Source organism: Juglans microcarpa x Juglans regia, chromosome 2S (genome assembly GCF_004785595.1).
Source record: "Juglans microcarpa x Juglans regia isolate MS1-56 chromosome 2S, Jm3101_v1.0, whole genome shotgun sequence".
Classification (NCBI taxonomy): Eukaryota; Viridiplantae; Streptophyta; class Magnoliopsida; order Fagales; family Juglandaceae; genus Juglans; species Juglans microcarpa x Juglans regia.
The window spans coordinates 10,367,432-10,380,287 of NC_054597.1; the positions used below are offsets into that span (position 1 = coordinate 10,367,432).

Sequence of the window (12,856 nt, forward strand, 5' to 3'; positions counted from 1 at the left end):
GCATGGAATCTGCTATCATGGATACTGGTGGTTGTCAACCCGGCCCTTTACCATGCCATAAGAGATTATTATGAAGGACTGAACATGAAATTAGATCAGCAAATCCCAATGGTTCTAGTTGAAAGACAAGCACTTAATGAAGCTATTGTTGGGGAGAAGAACGTAATAAATGATCTCTTGGTGTTTGTATTTTATTTACTTTTTCATGGAAATTCTCAGATTCTGACGTTGCTCTGGGCTTTCATCACATGCCTGAGACAAGGGGTTTATGTCTTTCAGAAGAGCAGACAGTCACCAGTGTATGTAATCATAATCTTATACCACTTGGTTTTGCTTTTCTTAAATTTGAAAGAAGATAACGAGTAATGGGGCCGATTGTTTATTAGCTACTCTACCTGTGATTATTATCTTTTGTTATTTAGATATACAAAAGGCTGAAATTTAGCGTCCACCGACAGGTAGGAATGAGAACCCAACACCAAAAACTGACTTGAAAATGTGAAGTTACAGCCATTCTTGTTCTCTGTGGTCTTCCAAGGTTCGTCAATGACAATTTCGCCATTTTTTATTTTTTCAAGAGAAGGGGTTTGCAAATTTTCTAAACCCAATGCATTTTGTGTGTATGTGGTTTTTTTCAAAAAAAAAAAAAAAAACACTCAAGTCTCCATGCGCGAAGAGACATTGGATTGTAATTTTAATCTTTTCTTTGTTCTCTGTATTGAACGACTGTCCAAAAAGCTCAAACACCAATACTCCACATGTAAATGGACTGAGAAATAGTGAACAACCACAGGCCTTACGCTGCAAAACCCACGAAATTTACAGAATAGGATCGCCAACATTTTAACCTAGGACTTTTGGCCAATACCATGCAGAGAGACGAAATACAGAGGGGCTTCTGCAGACGAAATGCCTAAAGAAAAAAAAAAGTGCAAAGAGACAAAATGGATACCAGGGATTCTGGAAGACGTTGTGGGAAGGAAAAAAAAAGGGAGCAAAGATGAAAGAAAAAAGAAAAAGAAAAAAAGCATGTCACGGGGCATATCTACGTCAAGCGGGAAGCAACAACGAGAAGAGGAAACGGTGTCTGTAGCATCACCCTTTGATTAATCTTTATTCTTCAAGATCATAACATTTTACTACGCTTCTAAATCCGACGTTTATGGTAGTCCACTCTATCGACACTGATCCGATGGTAGCCCCGCTATCTATCAATATTCAATGATAAACCTTTAACCCTATGAATCATGAGCTGTTCATTTTATTGCCAAAACTGAAAGGGTGCAAATGATATAGATTTAGAGCAGTGCTAAATACAAACTCCAAATGTACAAGCCTTGCATAAATTTTTTGTAAAAATTTGAACCCCACCTAAAAAAGCTCACTTTTTCAAAATAGAATTCACTTTTTTATACAACGCTTGTGAATTTGGAGCTTGTATATATCATTATTCATAGATTTAAAGTACCAAGTGCTGAAAATCTAATTTCTGAGATTTCATTCGTAAAATGGCCGATCTCTTCTCAAAAAGGATCCTGTGACATAAACAATCTTCCTCTTTTTCAGGTACCATAAGTTGTCACCATAACAACATAAACTAGACTATCCAACAATATGGGATCTTGCCAAAAAACTAAAATAACAAGCGTGCTGTTCATTTGAAGAGAAAGAAAAGCATGATTTAGTCACGGTTTACTCTCTCTCCATCACTCATCAACGAACTCGACACCAGACATGGGTACCTCTCCAATTATTTGATTGCCATCATCCTCATCCTCGCTCCCATCACCGACATTCATGGCAGATCCTTTGTTGACATAGTCCACTTTGAAGTCATAGTCATCATCCATTGCATTTTCTGGAATTGATTTTTCAGCTTTTTTCCTTCTCTTCTTCTCAGCTCTTTTCATCTTTGTATTAAGTATACTTTCAACTGCATATAGCTTCTCATTCTGCCTGCCAGTAGCAGTTTTAACCTTGTCCTTGCTGGCTTCACCTTCTTCACCTGCCATGGGCACATCGTCCCCATCATCAGCCATGCCTTTGAGGGCTTCACCACCTTGAGTTGATGGTTTTGGTTCTTCATCATTCTGAGTCATAAAAAATGCAAGAAAGAGTTAAGACAGTAATGACGCAGTTGCCTGCATTCTCAAGCCATGTGTAATGACACCTCCATTTAGAACTAAATTGCATGTAGATTTAGTAATTTTCATATTCAGTTTTTCACCATGTCTGCGGATATAAAAAAAATATGATATTTTCTTCCTGGGGAAGGGATTTGGAGCCCCTTAAGTCACTTGACTGCCCAAGACCATAAAAATTTGTAAACCCTTAAGTTACCAAGGAGATCACAAACCTCCAGCATGTCATTATCAAAACTGAGAGGGCGGCTTGGAGGAACTTCAACAGGATTCAGATCGTCAACAGACTTGAGGCTTCCGATGAATGAAGATTCATTGTTATAAAGATCATCAATGTTAAACTCTTTACCAAGTGCAGTAACAATCTTGGCCTCCGAAGGTTCTCCTTGATTTCTAGTTGGGGGCATAGTGTAATATGGAATTTTACCTACACAAAATCATATAAGAAAAGTTACTTTGCACATATAATATTGTTGTTTGCCCTTTTTTTTTTTTTTGGGGGGGGGGGGGGGGGGGGGGGGGGGGGGGGGGTGGTTCTTTTTTTGTTTTGTAACTTTCTTTGTGTATTCTAGAGCACACATACTAAAACAATAGCCTAGAGACACATACCCTCATTCCAGTCACGCAAAACAATTCTTGCTACAGCATCAACATCCACAATCCCGCCCTTTTTCAGCTTACCCCGAACTGTAGCCACTTTCTGCAGAAAGTCATCAACCGAGTCAAAGCTTGGGATCTTGTACAGAGTTACCAACAGTCTAGCAGGGCAAAGCTTTAAAATTTCCTTCACTGCACAGATGGGGCAGGCGTTAGTATGACTCTCAAATCTGCTGATATGACTAAATATAAGCAAGGAAGCTAGAAATCTGAGTATACCTTCTGTAAACATTGGACTCATCTTTTCTCTTAGTATATGTGTAAATATAAATATAAATATCACTCATCAAAAGATTATAATAATACAATATGAACCAGAATTTTCATCCACTATTTCATCTTAAAATGCCAAGGTAGATGTAAGTAAGAGAAGTTGATGTCACTCTAGTTTTTTCTAACCAATGCTCACTCTCTTTGCCTTAATCATTTCCAGATCTAAAAATGCAAAAAGCGGTACACCAGCTACAAGTTCTCTTTGCCAGGAATAGATATGTGGAAATACATCCCTATCCTACAAAATATAAAAATATGAGAATTACAATTTATGTGCAGGTAAATAGAAGAAAAGGTTCAATCTGCCAATCAGGTTATAAAACAACTTGAGATATATTAGTCTTCAGCCAACTAGAAAAATATACAATGAAATTCCTGCCATGAAAACAAATCTATAAGCAACAATGATATATTAGAGGGAAAAAATGAATAAAAATCCTTTTTCGTTTCCACGTGGGGCCGGTTTTTGAGGAAGGGGAGGAGGTCCCATGAATGGCATGCATGGTAGTGATGATAAGTGCTAGAAATCTCCCATCTTAACTTAAACCTATGAAATCATAATATCATTCATAACCTTTTCAAGCCAACACCAAAGAAAACTATCAATATACCACCAACTGAACTCCCCCGAATAAAAAACCCCAACTGTCCCTCCCCCGAGAGGAATAAAAAATAATGAAGTGGCAAATTTTTGTATAATTAAACCATTCCTTAACCACATGAAAGGCACTCAAGCAGAATAGCAGATAAGCCAGCAAAAAATGAGTATGAGTTCAGTCACCTGGACCAATTGGATCATCCAACTTTTCAATTCTTTTGCAATTTCGAAGAGCTACAGATGCATCATTTACTTCAGATCTAAGCATTACAACCCCAGGGCAGTCCAGCAATTTGACATCCTTGTCTAAATGAACTTCTTGCATTGATCTTGTTAATCCAGGAGTAGCACCAACGTTGGCGACATGGCACCTCTTCAAACTATTAATGAGACTACTCTTACCAACATTGGGCAGGCCAATAATACCCACCGTAATTGACTTCTTGATCTGTTAAAGATAACCGTGTACAGCAGATGGATTCAGTCAATATTATTATGGATTTAGCCAAACTCAAAAACCCAAATTAAAAGAAATGGCATGGAAACTACCATTAAGATACTGTAACCACAAATATACTTTGGCAGGCATCTAATAATTTAGATCCATAACATCCATACTTAAAAGATAGGGTAGCATACTACTTATCAGAAAAAAGATATGGTAGCATACTGAAAAAAAAAAAAAAAAAAAAAAGAAAAAGAAAAAACAACTTATCAAAAAAAGAAAAAGAAAATAAAACAGAATCATAGCCCAAACTCCTCTAATCCTTTATGGATCATCATCATCATCATCATCATCATAGTCATGACCATTGCTATCATCAAGATTAACATTATATATTTCTTTTACTTGTAAAAATATCACTCATCAAAAGCATTATCATTACCATGGTACCATCATCTTCATTATTATTGCAACTAGTAGCTTTTATTCTTGGTATCTACTATACTTTGATAAGTCCAACAAATATGCACAAAAACAATGAATATTCAATTGGCTAAATAAGACATCAAATCTTTGTCGCAATTTCCTAAAACGAAAATTTGTTCAAATAAATATAAAGGACCAGAAGCTAGTACCAGACGTGCATAACTCACTGGGTCAGAAAGCTAAACAATTTTTTTACTTGATAGCATTCATGTTCATGAACCAATTGCAAAATTTGTATTCGCACAAGCATGAAGATGCATTACGTGTAATTTTTCAGTTTAAAATGCTTTTCAAGACAAAAGCCTAACCAAATGCATAGGAAAGGTTGATGCTGTACAGAATCAGAAAACAATCTTTGTACCGAACAAACACTCCCATGAAAAATCTTCTAAAACTTCAGAGAAGTTTTCTACATGAAATATATGGTAGTCGCAGAAAATGATTGATAGGCATACCTCGTGGCTTCTCGAGTAATTCTTCAACAATTTAATAAGAGTTTCAGCTCCTAGACAATCACTCGTTTGCAGAAGATTGCTTGGTTTTGCTGCCTTGGATGACGACTTCCACCCTAAATTTGATCTTTGCTGTTGAGTACTGCACTTAAATGCAACCGTTGGTAATTCTTCCCTAAGATACTTGAGCCACTTCTCAACAGCTTCTCGAGGAACAAGATCTGAGACACAAGTAACAATACAAATTATTTTTTTATATAAAAGTAATGATTACAACCATAAAATCAAAAAAGTAGTCAAAACATTTCCTGATGTTCTGCATATGATATATAGTCTATAAACTTAACTGGAAGCCAAGATATGATTAATCGTTGTCTGATAGTGAGATTTAGGCCTCGTTTGGTTACACAGATGAGATGAGATGAGAAATATGTGAATAGTAGTGAGATAATTTGTGAATAGTAGTGAAATGGTTTGAGTTAAGATTTTTATGGGGTTTTGGGAAAGGAGAGAGAAAAAAATTGAATAAAAAAATCATAACGTAAAAAGAGGGTAAATATTATTTTTTTTAATATTATTTTTGTTTTGGAATTTGAAAAAGTTGAATTATTTTTTGTGTTTTGTTTGAAAATTTGGGAAAGTTGTAATGATTAGATGAAAATGTTGCAAAGTTGAAAATTTGAAAATTTGAAATCGAAAAATGTTTGTGTTTGAATGGTATTTGAATATTGAGATGAGATGGTTTGAAAGGTTTGTAAAATCAAACCAAGCCTTAGCATACAGAACACACTCAAGAGTTATATATGTCTACTCTTCCACTCTTAGAACGATGGTTCCCCAACATTTTCGGTCAAGTTGTTACATTACACATCCAATCTAAGTTCTACTAATCATTTTGCGCTTTTTAACTGTTTCTACTTTATCCTTCTCTAAAATTTCTGTCTACACTAAGGTGCAGTTTGAATAGAGAGATGAGATGGTTTTATATGAAAGTTGAAAGTTTAATAAAATTTTGTTAGAATATTATTTTTTAATATTATTATTGTTTTGAGATTTAAAAAAGTTGAATTGTTCATTATATTTTGTGTGAAAATTTGAAAAAATTGTAATGATAAAATGAGATGAAATAAAACACTTTCACGATCTAAATGAGGCCTAAATAATGATCAAACAGCTTAAGAGAGAGAAAGTGAGGGAGAGAGAGAGAGAGAACAAAACCTTACCAATTTTATTCAGAAGCAACACTAGATTCTTATTAGGACCGGATTTCATCACCAACTTCTCCATATCAACACAGCGAGTACCTAGGGGATCGCGAGCATCTAGAACCTCCACAATAACATCTGATGCTTCAATGACCTTAACTAGCTCCTTGTAGAAAGCTCTGTCTGCATTATCTGTATCAAAAAAGATATATTAGAAGTATTGAAAATATACCGTAGAGGTTAATTTAAGGGGGAAAATCATCTTCCAACACAACACATTTTTGTATAATATTAGCATCAACCATACCCCGGTTTTTCCCAGTTCCCATGGAATGCTTGCTACCCTTTCCCTCTCTGGAATTCTGTCCTTCTGGAGAAGTTTCAGCCAATTTGGAGATACCATCATCCTCTAGTAGCCCCAACTTCCTCTTTTGAGCCTGAAAAAATATATATGGGTCCATTAAAAATGAAGGATAAAGTACAGAGAAAAAGCCATAAATTGTTGCATGGATATAATGGAAGTGCAAAAAAGGTCTACATTGATTAAACTATCGACCAGGAGAGAAAATATTATCTTCATTCCGATGTCTAATAAATAATAGGAGGGATATGAATATAGATATCCCTCCCTTTGTTAGGTTGCAGGGTGAAATGAAGAAGAAGTGGTGAAGTATTACCCAAACTGAAAATAGAGTAATGTAAGCAATTAGGGTTTATTTGAACATTTCAGAATTTTCATAAATGGTTACCGATAAAAGAGAAGTATAGAAAAATTCAGTAAATATCAGCATCATCTCCATTCAAATTCCCTTAAATTGAACAATTGGAAAGGGAGCATTGAGGGAGTAGATGATACCTCAATATACCCTCAAATCCTCTCTCCCTCCCTTCCAAAATAAATCCAAACAGGGGAAAGAGTAACTCAAACCCTTCCTCTCCTCTCCTCTCCCTCCATACATATGCAAGGTTAACAAATATTCATAGGACAAGCATTCAAGTAACATCTTAATTGTGACACAGCACAATTCTGAAAGGTCAAACTGAATAATCACTTCAATAACTTGCTGATGGTATCTATCAAAAAATAAAAAGAACTTGCTGAGACCTAAATTGTCTACAGCATCTCCAAAGTCTTTTTTTATTGGCACCGGGTTTCCAGAAACAAAATCCTGACTAATCCCAGGGCTGCACAGGCCCTCAGCAAGAAGTTTCCCGCAATATATCTCAGATAATTCAAAGAAAATTCCTCTAGCCCGATGGCCACTGCAAATTGTTTGCACCCAAGAGGGTTTGAACCTTAGAACTGAAGGGAGCATACCACCAAGACCAAGGTTCAAAGCTCCAGACTTTATGCTCAACAACTCCTAGATCCGGTTAGATGAGAGGACGCATATGTACTCTAACACTCAAAATCACCAGCATCTCTCATGGATCGGTCCAATTTACTTCGACAATGCCAAATCGACATCGAGAAATAAAAATAGGAAAATTCACAATACGCACAAGCACAAGGATAACCATGTAAAAAACAAACGAATTAAGTCGTACAACAAACCAAAAAACAACCATTAACACTAAATGAGGAATCCAATAGAGGCAGGCAAAAGTGAGGAGTACCCTTTCTTTTCGGGCGGCTTTCTTTTGCTCCAACTCTTCAAGAGCACGGGTACGGCGGGCTTCGAGGGCCTTGAGCTCCTGTTCCTTGAAGGGCCAGTCGTTGGGGATGCCGGGGTCCTTCTCAGGCTTCTTCTTTCGCGTAAGGCCCAGCTTCTTGGCCTCCTTGGCCTTCTTCTTATGGTGCTCCTTCACCTTCCTTATGACCTTGTGCTTCTGCTTCAATGGTACTCTCTTGCTCTTGCTCTCTGACAAAAAAGAAAAACAACATTAATGACGAAAAATAAGCAACAGAAGAGGAAGGGAAGGATTTTAGAGATTGGATTGTGGAAGGAAAAAGGGTCTTTGCTTACTTTTGCTCTTCTTCACCATCTTTGCTTCTTGTGCGAGGTTCGAATTGGAAGAGAAAAAAGTAGCCTTCCTCTGATGGAGTAGGTAGGGTTTTTGGCAAACTGTTACGAGTAGGCGACGAAAAAATCTTCGTTGGGTTTTTGCGTTTTAGGGTTTATCATTTATGGGGGATTGGAGGCGTCAACGGAGTCCCACGAACCGACTGTACGCGAAAAAAGATAGGGCAATGGGGTGAGAGAGGCTCGAACTCTCGACCTCAGGATTACTCAGAAAGCTATGAGACCTACGCGCTAGCCAACTGCGCCACCACCCCACTTGGAACAAGAATGCTTTTAATTTTTTATATTATTGACATAAGATAAATGGAGAGAGATTTCTTAAGAAAAGGTTTTAGGATATGGTTTAATGAATTGAAAATAACGTATAATTATTATTTACAATCTAGCACATCAAACTCTAGTACTCAGATTTCTAAACAAATTAATTGGAATTAGATTAGCCTCCCTATTGAATGGAAATTAGATAATATAACCTTATTATCTAAGGTAGAAAATAATGCTATTAATTATCTTGAATACATTGATAAAAAATTGAACAAATCAATCCAAATATATTTTCAAATTTGTAGAAGATCATTTTTTCATTACTCTATATCGACACCTTTCAGTTACTAGACACCTAGGTCTATATTTACCTCAGTTTCTCAGAATAAGTCACAAAATTTGGATACCCAAATTCAAACAATTATTTTTGGAAATATTATAGATACACATGTTTACACTATTAATACTAATATACCTTCTACCTCATGAGTTCATGAACAACCTAGGGAATCTTCTTCTCCAACATATTCATAAATAGTGGAGATGATGTCCAAATATGCATTTTGTAAAGAATATTTTAAAATTAATAAAGAATATCTTAAACAATATTTTATGAAAGAATGAAATAAACAGAAAAGACTTTTATTTTTCTGAATTTTTTCAAAAATAGAAAGATTATATTCAAAAGAAATATTATGAATTTCTAGAAGAAGTACAGATAAATATATTATTCTTCATATGGTTCAAAATTTAAAATAAAAACACTGGATGCCAATGTGGTTCAACAACAATTGAAGAAGCCGAAAAACATTGTGAAAGAAGTGGAGGGCTAATAGTTTGAGAAGGAGGAGATGAAGAAGAAGAGACGGCTTTTGACTATAGTCGATAATTTTGAAGAAGATAATTGTGAGAATTGGTTGTAAGATGACCTTACTGGTGGTGGTAATGTTCTCAATACTGTGTACGGTTTGGAGTTGCCAATGAACATAGTGAAAGATAGGGAGGAGATGGTGGCATAGTGTATGAGGCTTTTGGATTTTACTCTGGATTTTGAAGATAACATGATTTTTCTTGTAAGAACTCTCGGGAAAGAAAATCAGGAAGAGAATTAGACTCTCATTTAATATGCTCAATATAAAAATAAAAAAAACTTAATATAGATTACCATTTAGCAAATATTTAATTAGAAGCCAAGTTGTTCACAGCTTTAATCAAAACTTCATTGGTTAACTTGTAATCAATTCTTAGAAAAAAATGTCAATTTATCAAATCATCTTGAAATTTTGAATACATAATATGATAGCTAAAATCTTTCTTAATAGTTTTATTATTATTCTGAGTAGAATTCCAACATCCTAAATGAAAGCGAATAATTTTTGTAGGATTAGATGATAATCTTTGCTTCAGGATTCTTCTATAACAGAGATCAGAAACATCTGTCTCAATGATTTTAAAAGTATGAGGAGAATGGAGTCCTAAGCATGAGAGTTGCTTAACATGAGACTTAATTTGTTTTATAATGCTTGTATGTTTTTCTATCCACGACTATGAATTCATTTTTAATCATTTAAACTAAAGTTTACATATTGACCTAAGAGATTGATAATAGAAACATAATTAAGGCTTCCTAAAAACCTTTGTAATGGTTGTTTATCTTAATTTTATCATAAAGTTTATTAGCAAACTCTATTACTCTATTAATAGGTGTGATAGTTCCTTGGTAACTATAATGTTCAAGAAATCTAATATTATTTTGAAATAATTTTATTTTTGGTGATGAAACAACTAATCTATTTTGTTTAATAATTTGAACAAAAATATTCAGATGTTTTCAATGTTGCTCAGCAGATGAAGAAAAGATTAATATATCATCTATGTAAATTATAGAGAATTGAGTAAAAGGGGTGAATATATCATTCATGATATTTTGAAATTTGCTGAAGTATTTTTTAATCTAAATGACATAACATTTTGTTCATAATATCCGAATGGGACTGCAAATGCAGTTTTATAATGATCTTTTTCAAAAATTTGAATGTCAAAATCCATTTTTCATATCAAAATTTTGAGAATATAGCATTATAAAGGCCAAATAATATATCTTTTTTTATTAGAAATTGGATAACAAATCTATTGTAAAAACTTAAATATAAGATAATATTATTTTATACAAGAAAATATTCATTTCAAAAGAAGAAGTTTCATAATTTGTAATTTAAAATCTCAAATGATTTATTTCTTCTTTAGTGAAATTTTGAAGACGAAATATCTAGACTAATTTGCATATATAATTAAACTTAAATTCTTTTTATTGTATTTATTTCACCTTGAAGGCCTATATCAAGAATCATAGTATTTCTTGTACAACTAAAATTTAGTTTTTATTTAGTTTTATTCTTTTTGAAGCAATAATGCATACATCAAATTAAAATGAAAATAGGAGGGCCAAGAAATTAAGGGAAATGCTTGACATCTTCATTCTAGTTTTATCCCATTACCATGAGGTAGTATTGTCCTCAACTTTTAATATTTTATTTTTTTTATATTAAGAGATAATCCTAGGTGATGAAGTGTGCTACATTTACAAAATGAGATAGTGTGATATGATTATATTATATATGATTATTCAAAATAAATCTTAATATATAAAAAGATATAAAATTTCTCATAGGTATAAGGTGGGAGCGTTCGCCCGAACCACCACCATCTACTACAAGAAAAACTGTCTTTTTCGGCACTAATAATCTCGCAAATAACCCATAAAATCGCCACATTTAATATTTCCCAACAATTTCTACTGCGTCAAGTGTTCAACGCAGTTGTTTATTCATTTATAAGTTGAACCAGCAATAGGCAAAACTCGTCAAGAAAAATTACTTTTTTCGGCAATTTTTACTTGTCGCAAATGCATAAAAACTAGCCGGAACTAGTGTGATCCGTTTATTACTAAATCGTTGAGAAAAGTCAATAGTAACGAAAAATTTCGTCATAAATACTCAATAAATCGCAGCAAATGACTAGACCTTTTTCCAGTGATTATGAATTATCATTACCATTAAGTATTCCTAGCGCATAATTTTCTCCGAAATAGAGATTTTACGGCGATTTTTATCGCCAAAAATAACTTTAATGGACGAAAAAAATATTTTCAGCAAATTTTACTTGCTGGAAAAGGTTTTTTACAAAATAAAAAAAATGCACAAAAATAGAATATTTAAATTACTTGAACTTCCCAACTCACACCCAAAAAGGTTATTATGTTATTATGATCCAACAACATATGATCCAACACATGCAGAATTTACTTTGATAAAATAAATTCTAGATCAGGAACATCATACACTTTACCTCCTAAACATCCAAAAAAATCACATTGCATATAGATTACTAATGATCTAATGCATTCTCACAAGAAATCTATTTTATATCTGGAAAACAAAAATGACAAGACAAAGCAATATTAGGTATCTTGAACACTCAAAAAAATCACATTGCATATAGATTACTAATGATCTAATGCATTCTTACAAAAAATTTATTTTATATCTGGAAAACAAAAATGACAAGACAATGCAATATTAGGTAATTACCTATTGCATATAATCTGGATTTTGTTGTGTAGGATCCCCATCAAAACATAATAACAAAGCTACTGAGACTTTACAAATTTAATATATGACATTATGAATTCATCCAAATGCACAATTTAATTAGTTTCAACTAACTGTAAATTCATTAAACCAGTCAATGGTGCTCTTACAATAATGTTTTTAGACACATGTGATGGCCTGGTATCCATCCTATTAGAAGCCATCCCTACAGGATACACGTACTAGCATATACATATACTATAGACAATGGTGCATTCACATGAAAAACAAGTATAAATCTGATCCATTCATAGGCAATTATCTACGTCATAGCCTAACAGATATATTTTTGGCACATTAAGTAAAAAGTAACTGGTCCTCTAATCAACTTCAGATGCTAGGCAGCAATAGTAATATGCTCCAGGTAGGGGTGGGTGCAATAACAACTTCAACATTAATGCAATCATGCAAGAACAGAACTTTCTAAACAATGATCACCAAAATGGAGGTGGGAAATTTCAACATGTATTTTTTGGATAGCAATACTCTGGACTGCTTCCATTTGACCACATTCAAAGGGAGTTTATATACAGTCACATCAGCATCCACCATTCTCTCAATTAGGCGCAGATCAAACCACTTGAAGTATGTAATCAATATTCCAACATGTTAACTCCATGCATTAGTACTATACAACAACCAGCGATTAAATGCATGATGC

The 12,856-nt window shown here is 34.0% G+C and overlaps 1 protein-coding gene and 1 non-coding gene across 2 annotated transcripts; both read right to left on the bottom strand.

The window, feature by feature from the left end:
* Positions 1-1,475: 1,475 nt before the first annotated feature.
* Positions 1,476-8,479, bottom strand: LOC121253006 (guanine nucleotide-binding protein-like NSN1). Its single transcript, XM_041152881.1, has 9 exons — positions 8,225-8,479; positions 7,875-8,119; positions 6,565-6,694; positions 6,276-6,449; positions 5,056-5,273; positions 3,853-4,117; positions 2,751-2,930; positions 2,357-2,568; positions 1,476-2,090 (listed from the first exon to the last, which is right to left on the bottom strand). The coding sequence occupies exons 1-9, from the start codon at positions 8,241-8,243 to the stop codon at positions 1,707-1,709; spliced, it is 1,827 nt and encodes a 608-aa protein (XP_041008815.1). The 5' UTR covers positions 8,244-8,479; the 3' UTR covers positions 1,476-1,706.
* On the bottom strand, positions 8,450-8,535 carry TRNAM-CAU. The gene is given in 2 exon segments: positions 8,450-8,485; positions 8,498-8,535. It is a non-coding gene; the product is annotated as a tRNA-Met (tRNA).
* Positions 8,536-12,856: the final 4,321 nt, after the last annotated feature.